Source organism: Aspergillus pseudodeflectus, assembly GCF_044049435.1.
Source record: "Aspergillus pseudodeflectus strain CBS 756.74 chromosome Unknown BJX68scaffold_78, whole genome shotgun sequence".
Lineage (NCBI taxonomy): Eukaryota > Fungi > Ascomycota > Eurotiomycetes > Eurotiales > Aspergillaceae > Aspergillus > Aspergillus pseudodeflectus.
Genome location: NW_027263854.1, coordinates 55075 through 71458, shown reverse-complemented (window position 1 = coordinate 71458; position 16384 = coordinate 55075). Strand labels below are relative to the sequence as shown.

The 16384-nt window shown below is 53.2% G+C and overlaps 9 protein-coding genes across 9 annotated transcripts in view; 1 reads left to right on the top strand and 8 right to left on the bottom strand.

Annotated features, from left to right (window-relative positions):
• Positions 1–940: 940 nt before the first annotated feature.
• Positions 941–1542, bottom strand: BJX68DRAFT_248301 (uncharacterized protein). Its single transcript, XM_071041896.1, has 2 exons — positions 1158–1542; positions 941–1042 (listed from the first exon to the last, which is right to left on the bottom strand). Exons 1-2 carry the CDS (start codon positions 1534–1536, stop codon positions 1026–1028), a joined length of 396 nt encoding a protein of 131 aa, XP_070893339.1. The 5' UTR covers positions 1537–1542; the 3' UTR covers positions 941–1025.
• A 1633-nt stretch (positions 1543–3175) lies between these two features.
• On the bottom strand, positions 3176–4005 carry BJX68DRAFT_248299 (nuclear transport factor 2 family protein). The gene has a single exon (XM_071041895.1). It carries the CDS (start codon positions 3772–3774, stop codon positions 3220–3222), a length of 555 nt encoding a protein of 184 aa, XP_070893338.1. The 5' UTR covers positions 3775–4005; the 3' UTR covers positions 3176–3219.
• On the bottom strand, positions 3914–4795 carry BJX68DRAFT_259008 (uncharacterized protein; the record flags this gene model as incomplete). The annotated part of the gene is made up of 2 exons (XM_071043629.1): positions 3914–4645; positions 4697–4795. The coding sequence occupies 2 exons, from the start codon at positions 4793–4795 to the stop codon at positions 3914–3916; spliced, it is 831 nt and encodes a 276-aa protein (XP_070893337.1).
• Positions 4796–5613: 818 nt separating this feature from the next.
• On the top strand, positions 5614–8329 carry BJX68DRAFT_248288 (Zn(II)2Cys6 transcription factor). Its single transcript, XM_071041894.1, has 9 exons — positions 5614–5737; positions 5795–5898; positions 5945–6183; positions 6234–6749; positions 6799–6991; positions 7061–7216; positions 7274–7749; positions 7812–8021; positions 8082–8329. The coding sequence occupies exons 1-9, from the start codon at positions 5630–5632 to the stop codon at positions 8243–8245; spliced, it is 2166 nt and encodes a 721-aa protein (XP_070893336.1). The 5' UTR covers positions 5614–5629; the 3' UTR covers positions 8246–8329.
• Positions 8330–8483: 154 nt separating this feature from the next.
• Positions 8484–9669, bottom strand: BJX68DRAFT_279503 (zinc-binding alcohol dehydrogenase family protein; the record flags this gene model as incomplete). Its single annotated transcript, XM_071048746.1, has 1 exon — positions 8484–9669. Exon 1 carries the CDS (start codon positions 9657–9659, stop codon positions 8484–8486), a length of 1176 nt encoding a protein of 391 aa, XP_070893335.1. The 5' UTR covers positions 9660–9669.
• A 565-nt stretch (positions 9670–10234) lies between these two features.
• BJX68DRAFT_202336 (FAD-binding oxidoreductase) lies at positions 10235–12058 on the bottom strand. Its single transcript, XM_071037573.1, has 3 exons — positions 11768–12058; positions 10547–11714; positions 10235–10472 (listed from the first exon to the last, which is right to left on the bottom strand). Exons 1-3 carry the CDS (start codon positions 11894–11896, stop codon positions 10354–10356), a joined length of 1416 nt encoding a protein of 471 aa, XP_070893334.1. The 5' UTR covers positions 11897–12058; the 3' UTR covers positions 10235–10353.
• Positions 12059–13293, bottom strand: BJX68DRAFT_202335 (MOSC domain-containing protein). The gene is made up of 2 exons (XM_071037572.1): positions 12214–13293; positions 12059–12162 (listed from the first exon to the last, which is right to left on the bottom strand). Exon 1 carries the CDS (start codon positions 13166–13168, stop codon positions 12272–12274), a length of 897 nt encoding a protein of 298 aa, XP_070893333.1. The 5' UTR covers positions 13169–13293; the 3' UTR covers positions 12059–12162; positions 12214–12271.
• Positions 13294–14318: 1025 nt separating this feature from the next.
• BJX68DRAFT_272312 (uncharacterized protein) lies at positions 14319–14857 on the bottom strand (the record flags this gene model as incomplete). The annotated part of the gene is made up of 2 exons (XM_071047175.1): positions 14319–14394; positions 14463–14857. The coding sequence occupies 2 exons, from the start codon at positions 14855–14857 to the stop codon at positions 14319–14321; spliced, it is 471 nt and encodes a 156-aa protein (XP_070893332.1).
• Positions 14858–15421: 564 nt separating this feature from the next.
• BJX68DRAFT_202318 (WD40 repeat domain-containing protein) overlaps positions 15422–16384 on the bottom strand; it is a 2876-nt gene continuing 1913 nt past the window's right edge. The window contains exon 3 of the mRNA XM_071037571.1: positions 15422–16345. Coding sequence (XP_070893331.1) covers positions 15783–16345 — 563 coding nt within the window. The 3' untranslated portion in view covers positions 15422–15782. The remainder of the gene's footprint in view (positions 16346–16384) is intronic.

The window sequence follows — 16384 nt, the reverse complement described above, 5'->3', positions numbered from 1 at the left end:
GACGCCAGGTTTACTTTTATTTAACGTTTTTGGATCTTCACCGGCTGGCGGTCGACGAAACCCTAATCGCCAGATCCTAATGCTTTAAGTTCGGTGGCGCTGCTCCCAGAAGCCTCTTCACTAAATCTGCCTTTCGGACGCATTCCAGCACCTTCCTGATTCCTTCCTTCCCCTTAATAGCCTATAACCAGTATCCAAATATATGGCACGCCTTGTATTCTGTCTGGACCCGTGACCATCTCACTTGCTCTCCGCCCGTGCAGAGTGTTCTGACTTGCCTCAACACTACGAACTCCCTTGGATAGCTTCAATCCATACAGTCATTACGCACCACAGTTCCTTCTCCCCGTTTCCGTCCAGATATTGAAAAACTGCTTGAAAGCTCACAGTGACAGTGGATTTCAAAGAACCGTCATGAAGCGTTAAGCATAAGACACACATATGGCCAGCAGCGACGCTTCGTTTCGAACCACGAAACCCATTAATAGCACAGCAGCATCCGCACGTCATAATCCACCAGTACTGGGACAGTAAGCACACGTGCCACGAGTCAGACATGGAGCCGAAGTCCCGGATGCGGGTGCCGTGCGGAGATTATGGATCCTGGATGTTCAAACTCCGCTATCTAGACGAGCTGCTGATGTAATATTCCAACCAAGACCGTTGGAGGAGTACATGCAACACCCGTTAATGGACTCCCGCTCTATTGCATATTTCCATGACGTCCATCGGCATTCCGCGGCAGCAATCCCCGCGTTCATACCGACGTCAACCACGGAACCTCGTGTACGCCACCACGGATTCAGTGTCACGGCATTCTAGATTTCTAGGCATAGAACACGTCACATTGAGCGATGCATTGTCTCATCCTCGTGATATAAATTAGGGCTTCTCCGCTCCCCTTCATCCACGCTGTCTCTTTCACGAGTATCTGATTTTGGCTACGCGCAACATATCGACGCACCAGAACAACTTGTACATCGTACTTGCCTACAACCCACTTTCCAGACGCCAGCCCCCTTGTATTAACCGCAATCATGAGGTACATATGGCCAAATCCCCGCCCGTCCAATTCCATCTCTTTACTTGTCTCGAGCCACCAACACAAGCCAGACGGCCACTAGGCTAAGCCAACGCTAAGCCTATCTATAATCTAGTGCCGCACGCATTTTGAGGCACGAGCCCAACATTCGCTTCCAGTGGGGACACGAGGAGTATATTCCCGAACATGCAGACCCAAATGCTGGCACGGCGCAATTCCGCAGGATTTCGCTGAGTGACCCCGAGCTTCCCAGGGAGGTCAAGGAGGGGATTGACCCCGAGCACGCCATGTATCTGTACAAGGAGCACGATTGTATTGGGATGGTTCATGGGGAGGAAATGGAGAAGATAAAAGCGGAGTTGGATAGCCTCGCGGAGTCGGAGTAAGGGGGTTATCATTTGTCGACGTTCGTGCGGATGGGAAAAACAGCTTAGATCTTTGCCTGCATGTCGCGGCCTGAACGAGACGAGCGAGCTAAGGATTGAAGGCAGCATGGGATGTATTTCTCAGATAGTCTATTACATGATTAAGACAATGGTATATTCCCCGTCTTTGCTTCTCATTAGCAGGGGCTGAGACGGGTTAATAGCCAGGACACCCCCTGACATGGCGCAAGACTCATCCATCGACATGCACTCCATGCCTTGTGGTTTAGCGATCATGGTACTCCCCTCCGATCTATAGCTTTCTCATCTACCACGTCAAGCCCAAGCACCGCGCTAACCTCCTACACCCTCTCTCCCTCTGCAGTGTGGAAATGCTCTTCAGAGAGGGCAACGCCGACCACATTAACTGCCTGAACGAGGAATACACGCCCCGGCTTGGGGTTGGTTAATAGCTAAAGAAGGTCTGTGTGATATTATTTAGATCCTTCGTATATATGATGTACTTATATGGCAGGTTACTAAATCAAGTTTATATTCCTGCTTTCAGCACTAGTTTACCTACCTGAGCAAAGGCAGCGGCACTTATGCCTGATCATATGGATAAGATGCTGATATGAACACATCCAGGATGAATAAAGGCGAATTACATGGGGATAATCACTACCCTAATAAACAACTAACAATGGCAGCTGTAGTAATAATACAGCCGGTGTGCTGATCGTGGATACATATAGAAACCTACTACTTAGAACAGGAAGTAACCTAACATTCTAGTCTTAATCCACATGGTTGTAGCAGCTGAATGAAATATCCCTGATGGACTCTGCCTGGGATTTCGGGTCAGCGGAGAGATCAATTCCTGCACACGTGCGTAGTTTTCTCAACCATGGAACTTTGATCAACATACCGCCAATTCTCCTAGCCGCGCTGACAGTTCCTCTGTATCTGGTAACTACAGCGACCGGTATATCTTATTCATCCTTACCTATCAGAACCCCAGCCGCGGCCCATTAGTCGCAGCCATGACGTACGCAAGCCCACCTTCCGCATTCAACCCTATCACCTGCAGCAGTGGAACATGAACAGCCAGACTAACCTCTGCCCCGCATCTGTCAAGTACTAGTCTTCGATAGATACCGCGCCGACCCCGTCCGATTCATCAACGAGGACGATACTCCCGTGCAGAGGGCCGGATCACGCGTTCTTCTCGCAAACAGGGTATCCAGAGGAATACTGTGGATGATAGCGAGGTACCCAAGGAGAGAAAGGAGGATATTAAGGCTGGCCACACTATGTATCTATACAGAGGTGGTAAATGTGTTGGCAAGGTATAGGGGGAGCTGGTGGATCCGTTACAAGCGGAACTGAATGCCGGCCTGGAGTGAGTGGGTGGTTCAGGCGGGGGTCTTATGAACCACATTATTCGAAGGCGTTCTCACTCAAATGGGTCAATTGAGGGCAATCACGCGACTCTTTCTCCCTTACTTGGCGAGAAAACGTGGTTGGTATTCTTGCCTGACATGTACTGGACCGCCAATTGGGACTAGTGGTGCTTGCAGAGTCAGATGCCATCTACATCCTCCATGGGTAGGTCCAGCAGAAAATTGTTAGCTCCTAGCCACTCGAACAGGTGTCAAATATCATTAGGCACGGGATAGGAAAGGTTATTCAAGAGTGAATTATGAGCCAGGCGTCAGACTCTATTGGTGACTGATAAACATCTCCACCAGCCCCAACTCGGCTGCTCGCCCTATCAACAATAAAGCTGAACTTTTCATCCCAACCTCGGGCTCACTGGCCAACACCCAACGCCTTATTAACAGCAGCAACATCCCAATAAAACGGCCTGAGCTCAGTCATGACCCCGAGCTCGAGATCCACCGTAATCGCCTGCGCAAACGGGAAAAGCAGCTCCTCCCCCGTAGCCCTCACGCGGAACAGCACATTCGCTAGAACCATCACCTTATTCGACCCGTCGCGCTCAAACACCTCGGGGTCCCGCACGTCCACAACGTCAAAGTAGTCCGCCATGCGCGTCGCCCAGTCTTGGAATCCCCCTGGGCCAATGTAGGTTCCTGCGTAGGGGAGCGCGGAGGTTTGTTCGAGGCGGAAGGTGGGGGAGACGACGGCGGCTAGGGTCGTGAAGTCTCGGGAGGAGGGGGGTGCAGACATGTAGATTCGTTCCGCGGCGTAGAAGGTTTCGAGGATTGAGCGGGGGGTATGTTTTGGGGTAGCCATGTGGATAGTATATGTAGAGGAGGGGTATATAGAGTGTGAGGTGTTGGTCAAACAGGGGTTTCTGGCTGCAGATAGTGCTCTAACAAATAGTAGACAAACACAATACATATGCGGTAGCCACTGTATATCCTCATCGGTGTATTATAAATCTCGTCGGCATCTCCGGCAAAGTCCCGACGTAGCTGAATGGTCGAGGTGGATCGTATTGATATGGAGAGTAACATAGATCGCATGCGGTGCACAAACATCAGGTTACAGGGTATCTTGAGGGTCCTCCGTGCGCCAACAGTTCATATCTTCTCCCGATAGTGAATCGTGTAAATTTAGAGCGCATGGTCCACAGCAGACGGGCGTCAGCCTCGTAGTAGCCAACTCCAATCCAGGCAAACAGATGCCACCGCCAACGGGCCAACAGACCCCAGTCCGCTGGGATGTTGAAATTGTAGATGGATGTGTACTCGATCGGGATTGGGTAAAAGCCAGCCAAATCCCAGTCTAGGACCGTAAGCTGACCGGAGGGCGAGATCAACAGGTTGCGCGGTGTCAGGTCATGGTGCGTCAAGACGAATGGCTCGACGGTGAATTGCACCTCGGTGGTTGGCTTTGGTGAGTCTGGCACCCGAGGCTGTTTCGATTCTTGCATCGCTCGCCTAATCGATGTAAAGTTGGCCCAAAAGTGGAAGAAGTGGGTGATTTCGCCAGGGCCAGAATTCGCCGGCAGACCGCAGCGATCTTCCAGCCAGAAAGATCTGCACTCGCCGGTTGCAAGCGAGCCAGCGGTCGGTGAGGTGACCGATCTAAGGAGTTTCACGAAGCGACGGAGCTGCAGAGCATGCTTGACTGTCGTGAACCAGCCTAGTTCCTTCCAGCTGACGAGGATGGTGTAAGCGCTCTTATCGTTCTGCACTACTCGCCGTGCGAGAGGAACGCGAATTCCGAGCTCGCTAGCGACTGCCGAAGCCTTTGGACTATCTTCCAGCTCCAAAGGGTCTTATTGCTTGGCGAGGAGATTTGGGGACAGGCTGAATACCCGAGAAGAGGACGCGCATGATGGTGACGACACAATTTGCAGCACGACTTCCGAGTCCTCATATCGGTCCAACAGCTCCTCGCGAAAGACGGGGGCCATGGCCTTGGCTAAATATGGAGATGGCAGTGATGAAGAGGCTCGTGGTGGAATCGAAGCAACAGTGTTCCAGGCGCACTCGGATTTACTAATGTTCCGCCTCAGCCACCATGTGGCGTCTGACAGCGAGCCAATCCGGTTCCCGCCATCGAAGAATCCAACTTGAAGGAGTCTGTACTATATGATATAGCTGTCGAAAGACAGTCCGTTGACTTATGTATGCACTGCCTGAAGTAGTGTATCTGTGCCGTTTCACAATACCATGTTGCGTAGCAGACCGGCCCTGTTTCTGGGTAGCTGCGTGCAGAGCATTATATACATATAAGCAAGTAGGGCTCTGCAGTCCAGCCAGGCACTGCCAGGAAGAGTCACGGACCCATGGCGGCCTGTGAGAGAACACCATTTTACTTTCTGAGCCTTCCAGACCCCATAGGCATCCCCTCATGTATTATTCCGACGGTCTTTATACCAATGCCATTACTTCGTTCGTTCCTTTAGACTTCCACTAGAACCACCCTACGATGACTATCGGCCCCGATCAAACACGCTATTTCATCAAGACACCAATATTGTAAATGAACAAAGTATGGAGTCACAGCAGGACACCTGTCTACCACAGTAAATTTACGCGTGGGGCCAGTGATCGATCTGCAAGTGGTGCACCGGAAAACACGGGAATGATCCGATGCGAGGGCGGCCTGACCAATCATCAACCCGCCCTTTTGGCCCCATTGGGACTGCTTATCGGCATCTCTGGCATCTTCCGCGGCAACGCCATCTCCATCTCCCACTCTGCGTCCCTGAGCTTCCCACAACACCTCACCGTTCTCAACGACCATGGCTGCAGACGCCCCGCAGTCCGATCCCGTCCAACAGGAGGAACCCAAACAGAAGCGTCGCCGCGCCGTCGAAGCCTGCGTCTCGTGTCGAACGCGGAAGTCCCGGGTAGGTTCCCGCTGGACTCGCAGCCTGCGTGTCTGGGCCTGGGCTAATCCGGAGTAGTGCAGTGGCCAGCGACCAACATGCAGCACGTGTACGGAGCTGGGCGTGACTTGCCAATACATCTCAACGGGGAATAGCCATGATATTGTTGTCGTAGGCAAAGAGTAACTTGGCCCTCTCCATATTCTTCAATCCAGCTGACAGTACCAGGCATTTCCAGGCTATCGAGAATCGACTCAACCAGCTCGAATCGTTGCTTCGAGAGAATTCATCAAGTCCTCGTGGAGCGAAAAGGTCCCATAGCGATGTCGAGTCAACTCATCGTACGGTCCCCACACCGAATTCCACGCCGTCTGATGGCGTGACCCGTGCCTCGATTGGACCCCAGGGGCCGGCGGATGGCATGGGTGTCCTCGTTTTCGGTGACGAGGAGGATCGCGCGTATTTTGGTATGCCACACCTGCCCCTCACTATCTGCCACACTGATTGATCCCGCCAGGACCATCGTCCAATATTTCCTTTACATCGGATATATCCCGCACACTCAAGCGCCTCTCACGTAGTCGCGGGAATTTTACACCGGGCAGCCGGCACACTAGTCTGTTTGACTTGCACATCGCGCGAGTATCTCGGCCAAGCTCGCCGGTGGCGCATCCCACACCGTGGACTGCCAATGGTTTGCATCAGGAGAGCACACCAACGTCGATCTTCTATCTTCCACCAGATGATGAGACGCTCTCACTCATCGATCGATACTTCGCCGACACCGGCATGCTCTTCCCATATATCCACGAAGAAACCTTCCGCGAAACGTATGCACAACTGAAGAGAAACCATACAGTCACGCGCCGCACCTGGCTCGGCGTGCTGAATATTGTTCTCGCCCTAGCCACACTCAGCACGGCCCTCCCCATCGGCGACGGTGAGAAGAGAAGGGTTGAAGCCGAAGCATTCTACCACCGTGCAAACGCGCTCTGCGCTGAACATATTATGAATGGAGCGAGTCTTGAAATCGGTACGACCCTTTCCCCTATCCCTGACAAACCCATTCCTAACATCGACAGTCCAATACCTCCTCCTCGTAACACAATACATGCAAGGCACCCGCTCCTCAAACCAAACTTGGACGACGCACGGGCTCGCGGTGAAAGTCGCCCTCCAGCTCGGCCTTCACTCCGCCGAAACCTCGAAACGGCTCCCGCCTGTTGAGCGGGAGATGCGCAAGCGGACGTGGTTTGGGTGTATTATTCTTGATCGGTACGCAGTCACGTCACTGTACCATTAAACGCTGGATAAATGGTGTACTGATTGTTATGCGATGTGTAGGAACCTGAGTATGACATTCGGTCGTCCGCCCTCGATCCCGGAGCACTATTCACGTCTCGGATTGCCGATTTACTATGATACGTTTGAGGAACGGCAGAGGCAGATTGAGGCGCGGCAGCGGTGTCGGTATAGCACGGATTCATTTAATGCGACCATGTGAGCTGCCTGTTGGCTATCAAGCAGATAGATATATTCTACTGACTAACGAATCAGCCGCCTCTCCTGCATCCTGTCCAAAACCCTCGACCTCATCTACGACAGCAACCTCGGCACAGAAGAGAAAATCCCAAGTTACGAGCTGATAACCCGCGTTCTGCGCCTACGACAGTCCCTCGAAGAGTGGACTTCGCAGCTGCCTACACACATGACGTTAATAAAAGCGCAAGAGTGCATGACAGACATCGGGAAGAATCCCACCATCGACAGATTCCGCATTATTCTTACAATGCGGTATCATAACCTGCGCCTACTCATCCATCGCGCGATCCTCGTGAGGCTGTGTGAGTTGATTGATGACTGTGATGACGTCGACAGTTCCGATACACTTGCCTTGCAGGATATAGCGCGGAGCACCGTGTATATCTCCATTGAGTCTGCGACAGAGATGATTGGTATGGTTCGGAGCCTCGTTGAGTTGCAGTGGGCTCAGCGGGGACTCTTGGGCGTGTGGTGGTGTGCGCTGTATCATAGTGGGTTTATTCGCCCTCCCCTAACTCACTGCGAGGGATGGTTCAGCTGCTAACAGTAATAGCATTCGACGCCGCCTTGATCATCTTTACGGTCTTCCTGCTCGCCAAGCGATCGAGCTTTATCAGCCTACCTGCTCCACACTCCACGTACTCGCTCAGGACGACGTTCTTCGGATGTATCGAACCTCTACAGCACCTGGACGTGGGAAACTCTACGATCAATAAATGTTGTCGGCGCCTGGAGAAGCTAGGCGAAGTGTGGAATGCTCTTGGTAAGTTACTATAAGCATCCCCCGTTGCGCTGTCAGCGCGGTCACTAACAGACCACTCAGAACCGAATCCAGAGCACTCCATGGCGTACACTGTGCCAGCTCATCAAATCACTCCACCTGAACTGGACCATGCTATCTCGGGCGTCCCCTTTCTCGATTTCGACTTTATGCCAGATGGGGCATTCGATGTGTCGGATGGGTTTCTGGCGGGCGGAGGATTTTAGTCTTTGTAGCATCAGGGTGTCTCAGTAGCTCAAAATTAATACAGGCTCATGGGGACTCACTTTCCGGTAATTGATCAATGGAGGTAGGCTAGACTATGATCTGGCAATGTCCAGCTCTCCGGGTCCGTCAAACATGCACCTTAGCCTCTATTGTATCACCCGAAACATGGCCATGCCTCCTATCGACATAGCTTCGCGATACCAGAACATTTATCAAGCAGCTATCGACATAAAACTTTCACTCTGCAACCTCCACAACCAACTTCACACAACTGACCCCGCGCGCCAACTCATCCAATCCTTTATTAATAGCCTCCAACCCCTTCCCGACAACCCTCACCCGCGGACTCGGCGTGATATTCCCTTCAGAAAGCCTCTCCCGTAACCACGTCCCCAGCCAGTACTCGAACTGCGCCAACCGCTCGACTTCGTCGGTCATGGAGGGCATCACGAAGATCGTTTCCACGCCGGGTATTTGTTCGGCGTCAGCGGGGATGGGCGGTGCTGAGGCAATTTTTGCCGTCGTACTTCTCTTCTCCTCCAGAGAACTATCCACAAGGACCAACTTCAGCACAGCTTGACAAAGCCCCAGCTCCCCCGTGGCAAGGAAACAATGCCGAATAACCAGGCTATCCTCCTTCGCCGCCGAAACGACCGCATCGACGACATGCGGATCCTTATAATCGAAGACACGGTCCGCTCCGAGCCCGCTCACATACGCATGATTGGCAAGTCCAGCGACAGCATACACAGCCCCGATATTCGAATTCGGATCTCGCAGGACCCGTGCGCTCTGCACGCCCATGGTTCCCACGCTCGAGGACGCGCCCCAGATAAGTAGTGCTTCGCCCTTTTCTTCCCTAGCGATTCCAGCAGAGTGCGAGGCCGAAACACGAGAGGAGATTGTATTCTCGCCCACCCGTAGAATCCCCAAGGCATCCCACGCGCTAAGCGGGACCTGAACAGACACAGGTAGCGTCGCCGCTTCATTCCACGAGATCCGGTCATCAGGAAGGGGGACGACATGCTGCCAGGGAACAAGACACATTTCCTGGAACGCGCCGTAATCCGGCTCACACGATTTCCATGCGGAAGCCGCGTACGCGGCAACGCGGGTTCTGCCCGGTTCGAAAAACACACCGGACGCTGGACCTTTGCTACAATTGACAGGAGCGGAGGGCACATCCTCGCCAACCGCGATTACAACCCCCGCCAGGTCGAAGCCGAGGACCGTTGGGTAGGCCGAAGGTGGGATAAAGAGGCCGGTGTTTCGCATGATGATGTCTGCGGGGTTGAGGGCGATGGATTTAACGGCGATGAGGAGCTCGCCGCGGCCGGGTTTGGGGGTTTGGCGGGGGAGGATCGTGAAGGGGGTGTGCTTTTCGTGGGCGATGGCGGCGAGGTGGGTGGGCATTTTGGCAATAGCTTGGATGTGTTTATGAGGTGGTGAGCTGGAATTCTGGATGGATTAGGTCTGTGGTTCAAGCTGTGGATTCGAAAGTTGCAGAGGTTCTTGCTGGTAGCGAGGAACAGCCTGCATTTATAGACATTTCATATCTTCAAGCAGTGACTCGCCTGATGGATCATCGATTTGTAGGTATGGCTTCAACCAATCAGAAACGTCTACACCCGAGGGACGGCTAGCGCCAAAGTGGCCCATACTGGGCGGGTCAGTCGCTATTTTAACATAATTTCCTTGGCCTGGAACAATCGCTCACAGAATCAAGATATGAGACTCCATCGTACCATGTGATGTGTCTTCACACGTAAGACAGTGCAGGGAAAATACACTCTCCCCATACTGCGTTTGCGTACTTGGTAACCGGGTCCTAGGCCGCCTGCAAAGTAGGGTAAGTGTCGCCTCAAGTCAACGCTTGATTTAGAGTATCCGTGGTGATTTCAAGTGTACCACGGTGGCCAGATATGGTGCATGTTTCGTCCGGATTATAGGACATCGTAAGATGGATCAAGAGATATCTTCCATGATGTGTGCAATCGGAGTGTGTTGCATTCCGATCTAGTGCTAATGGTAGGACCATGAGGGATATGTATAGAAGTAGTTTATTAAATGGAGGCCAGCTATGTGCCAGTCTGCGCGGTAGGGATGTCTAGTCCAGAGTAATAGGATGCATCTTGCGAAACACATTCGTCGGATCATACTTGCGCTTCAGCTCCTTCAATCGATCAAAGTTTTCGCCGTAGATGTTGCCCACGACCGAGTCACCAGCTGCACCACGTTAGCATCCATCGCCAGAAAACACTCCGAGAAAAAAAAAGGAAAGAAAGGGAAAGGAAACTCACGCTCCGCATAATTGATATACTGCGGCACACCACCCGCACCAACAGCCTTCCACTTCTCCTCCTTATCCAACTCCTCCTTATACCGTTCCTGGACCTTCCTCGCCCAGCCGCGATGCTCCTGATCCTTGCTGGCATCCGACCAGCGCAGCGTAATAATCCCATTCTGCGTCGTGCCGCGACTCGCAAACGCCGTCGCTCTGCGGGGCACCGCATTAATCTTGCCCATATCATAAAACTCAAAGAGGATGCCAGACGCGCCAAGATCCGGGTCACTTGCGACCTTTTCCGTGAATTCGGCGAGAACCGTTTGCGCGAACGAGGGCGATAAGGGCGGGTTGAAGAAGATCCCCTTGAAGCTCTTCCGGTCGCCGTAGGTGGCCATTGGGTTCTGCAGCGCGTTGAGTTGGGAATACGGGATCATGCTGATCATGTTGGCGACGGGGCCGAGGGCCAACAGGTCTGCGAAGCGCGCGCGCCCTTCTTCTTCGGTGCCGTTGTAGAAGACGAGGACGTTGACCATGGGAACGGGTGCGCCGGGCGGCTGCGCGAAGATGGTGATGGCGCCCGAGCGGGGATCCGGCTTCTCCAGGAGCAGCCCGTTCAGGATGGAGATGACATCCTCGACTTTATCCGGCGTAAAGGCGACGATGCCCGCGTACACGGGTGTTTTTTGCTCATACGCGCGGAAGGTAAATTCCACAACGATACCGAAATTATACCCGGCCCCGCGGAGCGCCCAGAAGAGATCGGAGTTTTCACTCTCCGAGGCTGTGACGATCGAGCCGTCGGCGAGGACAACTCGCGCGGCGAGAAGATTGTCGATGGTCAGCCCGTACATCCCACTCAACCAGCCGTATCCGCCGCCGAGTGTCAGGCCCCCGACGCCCGTGTGGTTGACTGTGCCGCCGACGGCGGCGAGGCCGTGTGTCGCGAGTGCCTCGTCGACATCTTTCCAGACTGCGCCGCCGCCGACGGTGGCTGTTTTAGATTCTGGTTTTACAGTAACGGAGTTGAGGCGCGTGAGGTCGATGACCAGACCACCCGAAGATGAACTCGTCCCGCTGACAGAGTGGCCGCCGCCCTTGATGGCGAGGTCGATGTTGTGCGTTTGCGACCATTTTAATGCTGTGATGATGTCGGTTTCGGTTGATGGTTTGATGACCACGCCCTATTCTGATTAACATACGAATCAATCGATGGGGGGATAATGAATGGGCGTACAGCCTGTTTAATGCCGGTATCGGACCATCTCCGGATCGCGTCCGTGTACCCCTCGTCCTGCGGGGTGATGATGAGCGACGAGGCGAGGGACGAGCGGAGGGCGGAGAGTGCGGAGTCGGGGATGGACATGTTGATGATTTTGATTATCTTGCACTTGGTTCTGGGATAGTAAAGAGCGGAGGACAAATGGCTATTTATCTCCTGAGCAGATTGATTCTCGATTACTGATCTGCGGCGGGGCAGCCCCTCTTTTTGTTTCTGCAGCTGGCTCAGCTGGCTCAGCTATAGCCTATTCAGCTATTCAGCTCTTCAAGCCTCCGTTGTTTTTCCAGGGTCTTTGCTGACAGTCTCATCTGTAATATTTGATTAGTTAGCATTGGCACCCTGGGCATCTAGTATGAAACCGTCTCCATTCCCCGAGTGCGCGCGCTAACCCACGCCACCATGGCACCGCACCGTACTCTCGTCTACACTAGATTCTAGACTATCGTAGGACGCGCCAGTTCACACGGGGCCAAGAGCCACATGGTCCTCCGGGGCAAGAACCCGAATCCCCATCCCCACCTTCACCTCCCCACCCACGCTCACCGTCGCCATGACCCCGGCCAACCGCCCCACGATCTTCCGCTCCGCATCCCGGACAATGAACCGCTCCTGGAGCCCGGGCTGGAATTTACTAATCTGCGGACAGGGGTTGCGGAGGCCCGTCAAAACAAGAACCGCGCTCGCTGTTGCACCTGGATTCGACGCGTCGACGAAACGCAACTCCGTCCCCGCAGATAGCGATAGCAGATCGATTCCCTGCGTCGTGATATTCTGGCCCAGCGCGCCGGGAGCGAGGAGTTGTGCCTTTTCACTTTCCGATAACGTCGCTGAAATCGTTTGCAGGATCTCGATCGCGATCAAATGCACTTGGCGGAGATTCGGCGGGGGCGGGGTTATGTGGAGGCGGGAGCGGTGCTGGACTGTTTGGCCCGCGTGGCAGTCGCCCTCGATGCCGAGGCCGTGGAGGAGGGTGATGGATCCCACGGGGGTTTTGGAGAAGGTGTGTTCTGAGGAGATGGAGAGGGAGAGGATTGTTCCCGTGGTTGGAGACATTGTGGTGGTCGTGTTTTGTACTGGTGGATGATGGGATGGGGGAATGGATGGTGAGTCAGAGGGTGAGGAAAGAGGGCGGGTTGAAATCGATGAGCAAGTCAGCCAAGTCTGCGCGCCTAACGATAGGTGTATCGCTTCAAGCGCCCGGCGGAATACGAGACCTTCCGAATTGGGCGATGCCGCAGGATTCATGCGTCGAGATTCTGCAGGTATGGCTTGGTAGTCATTCGCTCCGACCTGAGTGGCTGTTAGCTGGAACAGATCAAGTTGCAAATGAACAGCCAGCGGGCATACATTCGCCATACTGCGAGTACCTGACGTGCGGGCTCGCGGACAGGGAAGGCGTTAAAGCACCGAACAACTTCTAGTCCAGCACCTCGTATATACATCGTACATCGAGACACAGCACAATGGGGACTATGTCGGAGAGCACAGAGATAAACGTATTTGGTTCCCCAGCTCTTATGGGCTATAAACTGGGAATCCCAAGGCATTTATGGCGGCGAGTTTACCTTCGAGTCCAAGTTCCAGATTCATCTCCACAATCACCAAGTGGTTCGATACGACTGGACGTAGGTATAGCCTCAGGACATGAGTAACCAAATATCTACATCGATGTACCATCTGTACCTTCTCCATGACAATTGTGAGGAATTCCCATCGGCGCTAGTTATCCCTCCTAACGCGAAGTGGCTAATGGCGTCAACTCATTTTGGTGTAGAGTGGCTAGTGGACTTCTAGTATAAGCTGAAAACGTGGTGTAGAGAGAAGCTGGCAAAGGGAAAGATCAAGCTGAGTCTGGTAGTGAGAGTTGTAGGAAGGGGTTAGATGAGCTTTTTGGGGTGTGAGTTGTGTGGAGTTGGTTGTTGAGGTTACGGAGCTAGCTGAGCAACCTGGCTACTGGTTGGTGTATGTGCTTGACGTGTGCCCAGACATTAGATGGACGGTCGAATAGGGAGCACTGTTCGGTAGCACTTTCTGCCAGCGAGATTATAGTATGAGCTTGGTTAGCTCGATCCCACGCGACTCTGACGCAGCACATAATTCTATGCACACTGGATCGGCTACGTATTTTCTAGGTCATCAACGTGTCTGGTCGATTCTCGGCTTACTACAGTGCCTTGATACACTTGAGCTTTCTGAACATCCGACCTGAAGAATACATTCTGGTATTCGAGAGATAATATACAGAGTATATTGCAACCCGCACTCCCGATTGACAAAGACACCGAAAATAAACTAGTATACAGTCGTAACCCATCAAGATAATGTACAAGGATATCTGTCATGAAACAAAAGGAAATCGCTCGCTAAGGTTTGTCGAAAGGAAGAGGGTCATATCGTGTCGGGCATCGGACGGGTTGACGGTGCCATATCATACATAGTTATATCATCGCTCAGTGACGACATAAACAATCAGATTCCGCGCAGACACCTTCTGGGAAACGACCAATCACTTACGACCAAGAGGCTTGACGCGCTTCGAGATATCCTTCGCCTGGCTCTGCTTGAACTTGGCGGCGCGGGCACTACAATCGTTAGCCACTGAACCCTCCTCCATTTCGAAACACAAAATCCGTAGAAAAGGGGAGCTTACTCTTCCTTGGCCTCCTTCTCCAAATTCCTCACATCATTCCTCGCCTCCTGCACCGCCCGTCGACTCGCATAAAGCGCCTGATCAGCAGCCCTCTCCGCCTCCTCCGCCGCAAAGACGCGATCGCGCGCAGACGCAATCGCCGGATCCTCGTGTCGGCGGTTCCGGTTCATAAACCCGAAGCCGCTGCCGCTGCCGCTGTGTCGACTGCTGTGTCCGTAGCTGCCGCTGTTACGGTGGCTGCCGGTGCTCGAGGCGCTGCTGTAGCCGCTGGCGGATGTGCGGCGGCGGCTGCTGAAGAGGCCGCCTTTGCTGCTGTGGTGCATGTTGGGGTCTTCCATGCTGGAGCGGGAAGAGGAGGACATGGAGTCTCGGTGGTCGCGGTGGAAGAGGGGCATTTTGGTGGTTGTTTGTTTGGTGGGTGGGTGGGTGGTTTGGTTTGGTTTTATTGTGGAGATTGGATTGATACGATGTGCTGAATTGAGATGGAGAAGGGATATCCCAGCTGTTGAAAACAGAGTACTATATAGACTCGGGATCCCAGTGACGTCAGCACAAGAAAGGCATTGTATCATGTCGGTGTTGATATCCCTCGCTTCCATCCCCTCATCGCGCGATCCCACAACAAACCAAATTAAAGCATCGATATCAGCGGCGTCAAACACGAATTTCGATGATCAGGATGCAATGACGACACCCTGACCCTGTGAAGCCACACAGGGTCCGCGATGTCATGGGAGGTGGCGAAGGGATGCCAACGCGGCAAAGGATCGACGCCGTTAATATCACGAGCCCCCAACGATTGGATGGAGCTAGGCCAACCCGCGTGGAAGGCCAGCAAGTCATAGCTGGGGTTTTAAGGTTGTGTGACGCTGATTTTTCTAGAATTTGCGGTCTCGATATCATCATGGGTTGGGTTGATGTTGCGGTAAGGGTTGTGGTGTATGACTCGCCGAGCACCGGGCTTCTACGCACTTTGAGGGTCGCGCCCTGCGTCATTCCTGACATCTTGGGGTGTTTTCTTGCCCTGTTCACTGTTTCTCATGGAACGAGCCGGAAATTTGGATAACTCAATGTCGCGATAAACAAGTATGTGACCTGCTCGCGATCGCCGGAGTCGAATAATTCTCCGAGCAATAATAACTGTCGACCCGCACGCCTGTGACAAGAAGTCCCATATCACACCCCATGGAATAAAGTCACAGCGCCATATGATTTTCATCCGCTCACTACAGCTAGATAGTCAAACCAGATTACCACGTAACCCAATACTCCGGATTCAGCATCACAGTCAGAATCGCGATCGGCTCAACAGGGATATCATCATACCGCACACTTCAGACTCCCCGCCCTATTCATTCGTATTTTTGGGAGGGCGCTGGTGGCGATATTCCAAAGCTTAATAGTCCGATCACCAGAGCCAGATGCTAAGAGACAGCCGTCTGGGGAGAAGGCAACTAACTGAACTAAATCAGAATAGCCCTCTATAAGATGCTGGCAGGCGCCAGTGGTGGGATCCCAGAGTTCGATAGTCCCATCACCAGAGCCAGACAAAAGACAGCCATCTGGGGAGAAGGCGACGCACAAAACCCATTTAGGATGGTCCATCAAGGTTTGCAGCACAGCGCCAGTGGTGGGCTCCCAGAGCTTGATAGTCTGATCACTAGAGCCAGATGCTAAGAGACGGCCATCTGGGGAGAAGACAACTGACTGAACTAAACCAGAATGGCCCTCTATGGTATGCTCGCAGGCCCCAGTAGCGGGATCCCAGAGCTTGATAGTCCGATCACTAGAGCCAGATGCTAAAAGACGGCCATCTGGGGAGAAGGTGACTGAAAAAACCCAGTTAGAATGGCCCACCAAGGTTTGCAGCTCGGCGCCAGTGGTGGGATCCCAGAGCTTGATAGTCTGATCACTAGAGCCAG